Source organism: Pristiophorus japonicus, chromosome 5 (assembly GCF_044704955.1).
Source record: "Pristiophorus japonicus isolate sPriJap1 chromosome 5, sPriJap1.hap1, whole genome shotgun sequence".
In the NCBI taxonomy this organism is placed as follows: domain Eukaryota; kingdom Metazoa; phylum Chordata; class Chondrichthyes; family Pristiophoridae; genus Pristiophorus; species Pristiophorus japonicus.
In genome coordinates this window covers 101,333,978-101,346,304 of record NC_091981.1, presented here as the reverse complement: position 1 = coordinate 101,346,304, position 12,327 = coordinate 101,333,978, and the positions used below count along the sequence as shown (strand labels likewise).

Here is a 12,327-nt window from a genome sequence, read left to right as displayed (position 1 = left end):
AAGGTTACTTTAAATCACGTCATGCCGAAACCGTTTCGGCTTTTTCCGTCAAAAGCCTTCACAACTTAATTATTGCGATGTTCATTGAATATATACAGAAAATGTAGAAAAAAATCATATTGTCAAATACTTATTTTTTAGAACGGCGACATGAAATTATTCTCTGGTATTTTCTTGTATTTTCCGTCTTTTTTTTCAAATGCTCGCCGGCTTTGTTTTCCCATTTTGCCGTTGGCAAATAAGCGTCACGTGATGGCCAGGCGGCCATTTTGTGGGGTTGAGAGAAGGTTCTGGAAAAAGAGCTGAACGGTAGCAGGGAGGAGGCTGTGACCGAGAGTTCGGCTCTTTAATCGTGTTTCTTTAGCCAAACACGAACTTTTATCAAAATATAACGTTACTTACGAAGCGCTTGAGTTGAAGTTTAGATTTTTTTTTTGAAATTATTTTTTTTCGAGCAGGATGGAGGTAAGGGATTAAAAAAAGAGGGTTGGGGTGGTGCATTTTTAATGTAAAATTTTGAACTCTGTGATTGAAAAAACACAGGTATGTCGCGCTGATAACGGAAGTGAATTGAACACCAAGTCCGTTCGCAGGCTGAGCCGTTTCCCACTGAGCCAGTAAGTGAGAGTACGTCGAGATCGAAATAAAAATCTCGACGCCTTCGCTGAGACACATTTGGTTAACTTTAGACCTTCGACAACTTGCCCGCTCGGGGCCCCATCGCGTTTGCAGTTATTTTAGCCCGCGATGTCCAGAGAAAGTCGTCCCAGGTTTGAGAAGCTCGAGCGCTCGCCACATTTCAGGATGGCTCCCAATATTTTAGTAAACGGTCACCAGTTTAACCCCAAACATTCTATATTTTCGATGAGTTTATTGTACGGTCCAGAAGGTCTGGCTTCACCAAAAGTTGCAACACACCCACTCTTTGAGCAAAGGCTCAGTGGAAGGCAAGTACAGAGTGAACGCTTTTGGTTCAATGTACTTTTACAGAAATGTACACGTATTTATTAAAGCTTCCTCGAGACTGTCTTTTCTACTTTCAAAGCTCCGCGCGGGGCGGCGGGAACGGTTTGGTGAAAGAGGATTGCAGGTAGGGAGACTTCAAATTTGACTAAGGGGCAACTTGAAATGGGTAGAAATAGAAACATGAAAACTGCCAAAGTCAAACAGACTGCAAGAGCCTGAGAGAAGTGTTCCAACATCAAGCATGGTCCTATCATTGTTGCCCCCTCCCTGATCCCTGGGAAATGTTGACACATCTACCCCACATGACCACTTCCTCCTGAAGTTGTTAAAATCAATATTATAGTGCGTAATAGAAGTTACGCTGTAATTCATGGAGCTTGTGTTCAGCTTCATTGGAACAACATAAAGGGCAAAAAACATGAGCATTTGCTCCGTGGAGACTGTATAGTGAGCAGTAAATGGGGTATATTGGGTTGAAGAAACATTGTATTTATATAGTGTCTTTAATGTAGTAAAACGTCCCAAGGCACTTCACAGGAGTGTTCTAAAACAAAATTTGACACCAAGCCACATGAGATATTAGGACCGGTGACCAAAGGTTTTAAGGAGAACGTGCACAAATTGCTGTCTCAGCTGAAAGATGTGTTTGGATTCCTTACACTGGTATAGGAGATGTATTTGTATGGGAAGGAACATGGGTGGCAGGGTTGATGCAAGAGTGAAAGAAAAACATGTCGATATAAAAAGTGCCTTTCACGACCACCGGACATCTCAAAGCGCTTTACAGCAAATGAAGTACTTTTGGAGAGTAGTTACTGTTGTAACCTAGGAACATTAATGTAGAATTAGAGCAATGTAAAATCATTGTTGTAATGAGTGAACCAGGATGTGATGGAGGGAACAGTCCCTTCAGAAGTGGGAAGGAGGTGGTGGGACCATGTTGGAAAGATTTGTCGAATGTGGAAGGTAAAGACTAGGATTGTATCAGGAGGGGTGTGAGCATAATTCTGGTAAGGGAAGTCAGACATGGACCATGTAAAGGTATGGGAGAACATAATTTGCTAGAGTGAGGAGGTGCCAGATTTCCTCCCTGCTGCAGACTCTGTTCCAGCACATTGTTGCATTACTGAACTGGGGTGGAAATGTGGCTCTTGGAGAGTGTGTGATTAGGCTTGTGGAGTGCATATTCCATATGACCTGGGGGGTGGGATTGAGGGCTTAACATTCTTGGTGCTTAATCCAGCTCTGATTTGCACTTTGTAGTCTTAAATTGACCTACAACTTAAATGCTACCACTTTTAGCAGAAAGAGCTGATCTTTTAATTACTTTAGTGCCTTGTGGGGTGCCAGTCTACCTTAGCATTGTTACATGGTATAATACCCCCCCCCCCCTCTATTACATATCTGACAGACTGTGAACAATGAGACAATCTGATTTATTTATTGTCTGCATCACCATTTACATATGTCTAACAAAGGAGTCACGCTTTTCTGCTTGTTTTTGAACATATGTGTCAAAAAAAATCAAATTCCAGGTTGTCTTCCAATGTATAACTTTTATTAAATTCATGCCATGTTGTGCAATTTTCCTTAGCTAATGTTGCAGTACTCCCATTTGATTTTAAAAACTTAACACTTCATTTTTTAAAGTCTTGACAAAGATTTTATTAATTTTCCTGCCATGAGAATAGTAAATGTATAATACAAATCAATCTGTTTGGTTACTGTCTCAAATTCAAATCTCGCATGTATGTCGTCTTGCTTTATGTCATTTCCATATAAAGGTTTTTGTACGAGTTCACCCACGCTATCCTATATCTACTTGAACGATGATTCACAGCAGCATCTCCTCGTGAGCTGCATTTGCTAATTTAATCCACACGCCCCATATTTACGTAATATAAAATAAAGACCATACCATGCTATCAGCAATAGTTTGGATTTATATAACTCATTTAACGTCATAAAATGTCTCGACACTTCATAGGAGCATAATCAGACTAAAACTGACACTCCACCAAAGATCTTAGGACAGATAACCAAAAGCGTGGTCAGTTTTAAGAAGCATCTGAAAGAAGGCAAGAATGGTTTAAGGAGGGAATTCCAGAGCTTAGGGCTTGGATGGCTGAAGGCATGGTTCCCATTGGTGGGGCGAAGGGAGTGGGGAATGCACAAGAGGCCGGAGTTAGAGCAATGCAGATTTCTTGGAGGGTTGTAGGAGATTAGAAGTATGGAGAGCGGCAAGTCCATAGAAGAATTTAAACGTGAGAATAAGAATTTTAAATTTGAGGTGTTGGTGGACTGGGCTCCAATGTAGGTCAAGTAAGCACAGCGATGGTGGATGACTAGGACTTGATGTGGTATAGGACACAGGCAGCAGAGTTTTGAATGAGATCGTTTATGGTGGGTGGGAGATGGGAGGCTGGCCAAGAGAGCATTGGAATAGTCGAGTCTGGAGATAACAGCATGGATGAGAGTTTGAGCAACAGATAAGCTGAAGCAAGGTTTGAGGCGCTAATGTTGATGGAGGTGAAAGTAGGTGGTTATGGGGATGGAAGTTCAGCTTGGTGAGGGAAATTAGTTTGTGGCAAAGGCTTAAAACAATGGTTTTGGTCTTAATTTTTAATTGGAGGAAATTGTGGCTCATCCAGGGCCGGATGTCAGACAAGCATTATAACAGGCAGTGGAGTGGTTGAGAGAGGTAGGTGTTCGTGTAGATGTGGGTCCTGATTTAAAACAAGATAGCTTCTAACTATCCTCCAGAATTTGTAGTGTAATCTTGGCAAAATCCTTCACAGGCTTCATGCTTTAAAAAACCTCTGTACCTGTTTCCCTTTTTATCTTATTTTAAATAGTACAGGCATTTCACATTACTGTGAAAATCTTTTTAAGAAATGCAGATATTGGCTCCCAACTGTGAGGCCAGATTGGGGTCCAGTCACAGCAGAAGGAGGGGATATATTGAAAGGATTTTTCCAACAATGGGCAAATGTGCATGTATTTTATAAAATAAATATTCAGCTACAGGTCTCACCAAGTTAGTGATTTAAGAAGTCAACCTTGCCAAGTACCTGTGCCTTTGGCTTCACTGACCACTCACTGATGAAATAGTTACTGTTTTTTTCGTAGCATCCTGTAACCCTCCCCAATATGCTTTTGCCCTAGAACTACTGTCCTCCCAGTGCGACAATATTCTCTCCATTTATGTACTAGATTTGCAGGTATTCTAGCTATTAAAGGAAATGAGTGCCACGTCTAATTAAAAATCTCTCTTCCCCTAGAACAGGGATCAGGAGCAGTATCGCAAACTGTTCATAGGTGGTCTCAGCTTTAATACAACAGAAGAAACTTTGAGAGGCCACTTTGAGCAATGGGGAAAGCTTACAGATTGTGTGGTAAGTTTCGCAAATGTGTGGATATAAAAAGATTGCACAGATCAGGTTTTGAGATAGAAAGAATAATTTATAGTCTTATGGTGATCACTGTCCTTCATAAGAGTAATGGAATAATGACCAATTGAGATTGTTAATGCAATTGTTGAATAATACCACTTGGTTCCCAAGCTCAAATGTGTCTTCACTCTGATTTTGGGAGGAAGGGTCAGATTGCCTACTATAACAGCTAAGAAATGATATGAGAGAGAATATGCCTTTAGACTGTTTCTATTTTTGTGTTGCACTTTATATAAAATGTTCAACAAGTCACAACTGAACAACCGTATATATTTTTTAAATATTCAAGAAGATATAGCCAGTCACATTCTGCTGGTTTTTCTGACCTTTGGCAATGGCTTGGAAAAAGTTACTCAATGGTGGGAAAAGTTCGAGCAGGAAGTAGCCTGAAACTGGGTGTGTCTGTTTAGGCTACATGCTGACCAAGGGAGTACTTGAACTGTGACCTTCAAAGAACTAGGCTATCAACTAAACCCAGCCTATCCATGAACACTTCTAATGTATTAATGTAAAAATACAGATATTAGTTTGTTATACTTGTATTCAAATGTGTTACGGCATGAAATTACAAGCCACCATCTTTGCAGGTCATGAGGGATCCTCAGACCAAGCGATCACGAGGGTTTGGATTTGTGACATTCTTTTCTGCTGAAGAAGTTGATGATGCAATGGCTGCTAGACCTCATAAAATTGATGGTCGTGTTGTGGAGCCTAAACGAGCAGTTGCAAGAGAAGTAAGTTTTTTTTTAATGAGGGGAAAACATTGGAGAATGAATGTGTAAAATAATAAATCTTCCTTTTAAAAAGCAGCAACATTTCCCTGTGTGTTGTGCATCAAGCAGGTGGAATGTTTGTCCACAAGTCATCCTGTTAACTTGGCTTTTGGAATTAGTAACCCCTCCTTGGGGTTGACCCACCTTGTTCCAGAGCATAAGAAATGCAGTTTGTATGAGTTTTATTAATTTAGGTTACATGAATCTTCAATTGAAAGGAATATATATAATGAATTAAATACTTCTCATTCTATTTGTTTTTTGAATAATTTTGTGTTGGCTGGTCAGGGATGATTAAGGAAAGTTGCTGGTCATGAGAGATCAACTTGTGTTGTGGCCTAGTATCAGTGAGAGTTTTGCAAAGTACTTTCTGTGGGTATATGTTGCAGCATTATCTTAAGCTAATAGAGCAGGGTGATTACAGTGCTCTCAAATGTAGATTCGCTTATTTAGACCCCATACAGGAATTCCACCTGCACAGTTTGCAACATATTTGTATATTCCTATTATTGAATTGAATTATTGATTGAGGAATGTTTGATTATCTAAGTAGGTGTGATCTTTCTCATTAATTAGCTCGATTTCATGTATGAAACCCCTAGCTTCATTCTCTTTAGACCCTGTACCGTTTATACCTTTTAATTAAAATCTTGCATGCCTTCATTTAGTCAAGAACTGACAATGGAGTCTACATATCAAGGCCTTATGTGCAGCAGTGGTGAAATATGCCCAGTGATGCAAAACTTGTAACGATGGTGTCCACTGCTTTTTCTTTTTAAGGTGACCGCAATTTTTTGGTGACACTTTTTTTCCCCTTCTCAAAAGAATTGGCTCAGATCCATCACAGCAGAGGCAAATCCTATTTTCACCCAATGGTCACGTGCATTTTCCAATAAAGATTGGAAGAAACAAGAATCCTGGCCTTTCAGTAAAATATGTATTGATGCAGTAGTCTGGTTTACTTTGATTCAGTTTGCACATAGGTGATATCTGAATTTTGTGAATAAAATTGATTTCTTTTCAATTTTTAGGAATCTGGGAAACCAGGTGCTCACCTGACTGTAAAGAAACTATTTGTTGGTGGAATAAAAGATGACACCGATGAACATCACCTTAGAGCGTACTTTAAGAACTATGGAAAAATTGAAACCATTGAAGTAATAACAGACCGGCAAAGTGGAAAAAAGAGGGGATTTGCATTTGTATCTTTTGATGACCATGATCCGGTGGACAAAGTAGTTCGTAAGTAACTTTTACAGCAATGTCACAAATGATTTACATTGTTTTCACACACTTTATTAGTAGATCATACTTATAGCTGTATAATTTCTCAGTAGCTTCAGTGCATTACTCTTGTTATAAACTTTTCTTCCAGTTCAAAAGTATCATTATGTTAATGGACACAATGCAGAAGTAAGAAAAGCTCTGTCTCGTCAAGAAATAATGGAGGCGCAAAGTAACCGGACGGGTCGAGGAGGTATGTAATCTGAACAAGAGACAGTTTGGACAATTTTTTATCCTCTTTTTTACTATTGTTATTAAACATACAGAAAGCCTTTTTCCTAAAACATTTATTTTAAAATTCAAAAGAAACATTGAAATTACATAAGAGATTTGACCCTAAATGTGGTTGTGATCAAGGCTTGTGTGCACTGTTGAGTTATAATTTAGAATGTTCTGATGAAATATAACCTGTTTTGATTTTGTGAAGTCTCCTTGGTATTATTGCTTCAAAATGAAAGTAACAAGTATTGTTAATGACAGGTGGTGGATTTAGAGGAGACTCCCGTGGAAGTGGCAATTTTTCTATGGGACGTGGAGGAAACTTTGGAGGCGGCCCTAGTAAGCTTTGAAAATGTATTTGCTTATTAAATTAAATTTAAAATTTGTTATTTTAAGATGTTTTAACAATGTTTTTCTGTCACAGATGGATTTGGGGGTGGTCGTGGTTTTGGCGATGGTCCTGGTTTCAATGGTTATAGTGGAAGCGGTATGTTTTTTTTTAAACTGGTCTTTCTCGCCCAATTTTTCTCTTCCATTTATTTTTTTTTCCTGTCTCTGATGTTGAATTGGAACTGGAATATGGTTCCATGGATTCCTCCTGGTACTTCGCCCAAGTGCCATTCATGAGTTGATTTGTGTTAGCGGGCTATTTGATGTAGCAGAGCCTGGTTCCCGTCCTTGATTATGTCCACCGGGTGCACTTTCATCATGTCATTGGATAGCTATTGGGGGCTAGAGCTTGACTGAACAATAGCAGCAATAATAGAGAGCAGCTTGAGAGAGAGATAAATGGCAGAAACTGAGAATAGCATGAAAGATGATGGGTTAAAGCAAGGATAATTGACAGAGGGAAACACTAAATAGGACTTCAGGATGATATCAAATATTTTCAGTTTTTGTAAATTATGGAAGTGAGAATGGAGGTGTATTCGAGAAAGATGTGGAACAATTGTTAGAAATAACTGTTGGAAAGGAATTTGTTACGAAAGAATGAACAGATCTTGTTTGACGTCACCCGGTCCTGATGGTATGCACCCTAAGCTGTGAAGCAAATCAGAGGGGATGACAGGTTATGACCACAATTTTTCAAATCTCTAGCTGTGCAGATTTGAACATGATACTAGAAGGAAGGAAACAATCTTAACATCTTCAAAAAAGGAGTGAAGGATTAACTGGGTAACTATCGACCAGTTTCAGTTGTGAGTAAATACTTGGGATCTATAATTTGAGATAAAATTAGTGAGCATTTAGAGTTTCTTTTGAAGATGTGACCAGTTGGATAAATAATGGGAATACATGATTCCCTGAAAGTACAAGTAGAAAAAAAGCCAATAATGACCAATAGAATTTGGTGTTTTGTAAAAGAGGAATGGTGTCAAAAAGTACGAAGTTTATACAAAACTTTGTTTAGGGTACAATTGAAGAACTGTGCAGTTTTGAGCACCCCGTTTAAGACATTAATCTTAGAGATTCACCAGGATGATGTGGATGGAAAGATAAGAAAACAGTTGAACAAGGCAAGACTATCTACTCCTGGGGAGTCGGTGATAATGGAGTCATCTGTCACTGAGAGTGGAGAGATACTGGGAAAAATTTCTTTACTCAAAATAGATTGTTGGAACATGGAATGTTTTGCCACAGTTAGAGGCCTTTGCACCTTTTGAAGGGAGAATTGGATAAATATTGGAAAGGAAAAGAGGGGGAGGGTAGTGAGATGATGAGTGATTGTTATAGCAAAAACCTAATGAAGATTTGATGGGCCGAATGGCTGCCTCCTGTGCTGTGAACTTGTATAGTTCTATTCTTTTCCATTATCTCCCCACATTCCCTCCAAAAATGACTTACTGGCACCAATTGTAGCAGTTCAACTGCTGTCAACTCGAATCGGGTAGTGTGGCATATGCTAGATTTCTTTTTGGTCTGTAAGGCCGTTACTCGGTGGAGTTACTAATTTTTTTGATTGTTGGTCAGAAGTAACTTGTAAATTTCAGATTGAACTGTACCACAATATAGTGCACTTAACTGAAAAATGTCCAAATATCCTTTGTATATGTATCTTGAGGCTCTGACCCCAAACTTTTTGCAATTTTGAAATATGTCCCATAATGACCTGAATTTGGAAAAAAGTTTCCAATTGAGCAATAGTGATAGCATTTTTCTGTTACTATTCATCCCGGTGTGACCCGATCCGTAGACTGGAAGACCAGTGATTAGTTCAGTTCCATGTTTGTGACCTCCACATACCATTACATTCTTATAATTAAGTTGCAAATTAATTGTTTTCAAACCTATTTAACTGCTAAATGATCTAGCAAATTATGTGTAAAATAACTGCATTCTTGTGTGTTTCTGCCTTTCTTGTCTTTACTTCCAAACACAAACTTATCTATATACTTAAGTAATTTCAGGATTTGTTTTTATTGAACAGATTTAGCTCAGGCTGTTGTATCTTACCTTATGATCTCACACCAACTTTAGATAATTGGTTGATTTGGATAAGCTATTCAATGTGTGTTCTATTTTTAAGGTGGTAACTTTGGAGGCCCTGGATTTGGTGGTGGATTTGGCAACCAGGGTGGTGGCTATGATGGAGGTGGAAATTATGGTGGTGAGTACTTTGCTACTGCTGCTGAGAAATTTGAGAAACCTTTGTGGTCACTCTGAAGTATGTGAAACAACGTGGCTGGCATTACGCCAATTACTGCTGCATTCAGGTGCATTATGGTGGTGGTGCACCACCTTTAATACAGAATTCAAATGATGGGGAATATTTCTTTCCAATTTATGTTTGAATAAAATTGTCAATTAGTTAAGGATGCGCTTTGTACATGATCCACATTTGTCTTTGGTCCCCTTAGAGGATAACCCTGAAGTTTCACAGGAATGTGTAACTGGAACCGCCCATCCCAAGGTCTTGGACTGCAAATTGTAACTCGATCCACTCTGACTTCCTGAAGCAACAGAAGACAGCAAGGGCCTTACCCCAATCCAAGTGCATGCCTCCCCCAGCCGGTGCCTTACCCAAGCGCATGTGCATCCCTCCCCCAGCCAAAGTGCCTTATCCCAGTGCAGGTGCAGCCGCCCCCACCCAGTCAGTCTCTGTCTCTTCCCCCCCCCCCAGCTGCCTCTGTCTCTCTCTCTCTCTCTCTTCCCCCGTCCGTCCGTCTCTCCCCCCCGTCCGTCTCTCTCTCTCTTCTTCCCCCCCCCCCCCCATATCTCTCTCTCTCTTCCCCCCCCCCCCCCCTCCTCCGCGCGCGCTCTCTTTCTCTGTCTGTCTCTCTTTCTCTGTCTGTCTCTCTTTCTCTGTCTGTCTCTCTTTCTCTGTCTGTCTCTCTTTCTCTGTCTGTCTCTCTTTCTCTGTCTGTCTCTCTTTCTCTGTCTGTCTCTCTTTCTCTGTCTGTCTCTCTTTCTCTGTCTGTCTGTCTCTCTTTCTCTGTCTGTCTGTCTCTCTTTCTCTGTCTGTCTGTCTCTCTTTCTCTGTCTGTCTGTCTCTCTTTCTCTGTCTGTCTGTCTCTCTTTCTCTGTCTGTCTGTCTCTCTTTCTCTGTCTGTCTCTCTTTCTCTGTCTGTCTCTCTTTCTCTGTCTGTCTCTCTTTCTCTGTCTGTCTCTCTTTCTCTGTCTGTCTGTCTCTCTTTCTCTGTCTGTCTGTCTCTCTTTCTCTGTCTGTCTGTCTCTCTTTCTCTGTCTGTCTGTTTCTCTGTCTGTCTGTCTCTCTTTCTCTGTCTGTCTGTCTCTCTTTCTCTGTCTGTCTGTCTTTCTCTGTCTGTCTCTCTCTCTTTCTTTCTCTGTCCCCCCGCTGCCGCTCTGGGGACTGAGCAGGGGAAGACGGTCGTGGGGGGGGAAGGAGGAAGAGTTGGGGAGGAGCGAGTCTGGGCCTCAGCGGAGTCTTGGGCCTCATGTCCTGCTTCTCGGCACCACATAGAGGGAATGATGTGGGGGCGGGGGTGTGCGTAGCTTGACCGGGCGCGCTTGACCGATGCAGCATGGGGATGGGGCTTGACAAGCGCTTGTCTGTCAAAAAGTGCAGTATGGGCATGGGGGGGTGGGGGGTGCTTGATAGACACATGTCTCAAAAAAAAAGTGCAGTACAAATAGTTACACTGATGTGGCTACCTAAATCGTTGCTGAAACTGCAGTATCATAGAGGATGGGCGATAGGGTCGGACTATCCCATAATCGGAAAGAATTGAAGCAAAAGAATTATACTCGGATCACCCTTTCCCTCCTGGCAGCTAATTGAGGTGAATGAGAAAAGGGCTTGGAGTGAAGTTAAATGAAGCAGAGAAAATTATATTCTCGAACAAAAATTGAAGAATCCTAACATCTCAACACCAAGTGTGCGGCTCCAGTAAGAACCTTATGTGAAATGTGAAAATTTGGACATTATTGCTGCAAGTTAGAATAGTCTTCCAATGTACATTTTCATATTGTTTAAACAAGCACAAGGCTGGTTAAAAATAGATCTCAGTTTACTATTTAAATGGAATTCCTGCAAGGCAGTCACTTTGTTCCTTCCTCCCAGCAACTGCTTTCCATCCATCAAAAATATGACTGCTTTTCTGTGGAAATTTAAGCAGGTGGGTGACTTGGGGACAGATCTTTTGCTCCAATTTTGTCTAGCTATTGGATGGTACTTCTCAGTGATTTAACTCATCATGAATGTTGGGAGTGGGCTGGAGGAGGGAGAGAACAATTGTATCTGAAACCACCACTCTAGCACTGCTTAATTATGTCCCGAGTTCTCCAGGATCAAGTAAATGTATATGTTTTAAAGTTTGACTACTAAATGTCCTGCAAGAGCAGCTTACATTCTGGATTTGCTTATTAGTGTATGTAATTGATCTTATCTGCAATGTCAATAAAAATATTTCCGTATGATATCTTTTTAAAAAAAAATACGGGAGCAGAGTTGTCTTTGTAATATTTGAATAAGGACAATGCAGTCTCCAATCACCTTTCCTACACACAGAAAAGGGCCCCTATGAAGGTATAAAATATGTAGGAATAAAATAACTCACCTGGTGATCTGCATATTTTGTATCCTAGGAAATTTTGGAGGTGGTGGTACCTACAATGATTTTGGAAGCTACCATCCACATAACTCTAATTTTGGACCAACAAAAGGTGGAAACTTTGGAGGCAGAAATATGGGTGGATCACATGGAGGTATGTTTTTGTTACTGTATGGCAAAAAACAGTGTAGGTGGAGGTTCAAAGAACTAAGTTAAAAGAGAATGTGCAAAGTTAAAGCACATGGGATTGGGGGGTAGTGTGCTGACATGGATTGAGAACTGGTTGTCAGACAGGAAGCAAAGAGTCGGAGTAAATGGGTACTTTTCAGAATGGCAGGCAGTGACTAGTGGGGTATCGCAAGGTTCTGTGCTGGGGCCCCAGCTGTTTACACTATACATTAATGATTTAGACGAGGGGATTAAATGTAGTATCTCCAAATTTGCGGATGACACTAAGTTGGGTGGCAGTGTGAGCTGCGAGGAGGATGCTATGAGGCTGTAGAGTGACTTGGATAGGTTAGGTGAGTGGGCAAATGCATGGCAGATGAAGTATAATGTGGATAAATGTGAGGTTATCTACTTTGGTGGTAAAAACAGAGAGACAGACTATTATCTGAATGG

The 12,327-nt window shown here is 40.5% G+C and overlaps 1 protein-coding gene across 7 annotated transcripts in view; it reads left to right on the top strand.

Annotated features, from left to right (window-relative positions):
- LOC139264404 (heterogeneous nuclear ribonucleoproteins A2/B1-like) overlaps positions 1–12,327 on the top strand; it is a 55,692-nt gene that overhangs the window by 35,862 nt on the left and 7,503 nt on the right. For 4 of the 7 annotated variants that reach the window (XM_070880804.1, XM_070880809.1, XM_070880803.1 and 1 more), the window contains 9 exons: positions 1,046–1,090; positions 4,248–4,361; positions 5,006–5,152; positions 6,223–6,433; positions 6,567–6,668; positions 6,956–7,033; positions 7,119–7,181; positions 9,222–9,302; positions 11,741–11,860. In XM_070880804.1, coding sequence (XP_070736905.1) covers positions 1,046–1,090; positions 4,248–4,361; positions 5,006–5,152; positions 6,223–6,433; positions 6,567–6,668; positions 6,956–7,033; positions 7,119–7,181; positions 9,222–9,302; positions 11,741–11,860 — 961 coding nt within the window. Of the gene's footprint in view, positions 1–260; positions 466–1,045; positions 1,091–4,247; positions 4,362–5,005; positions 5,153–6,222; positions 6,434–6,566; positions 6,669–6,955; positions 7,034–7,118; positions 7,182–9,221; positions 9,303–11,740; positions 11,861–12,327 lie in introns of those variants that run through there. The other 3 variants (XM_070880807.1, XM_070880810.1, XM_070880806.1) reach the window with 3 other exon arrangements.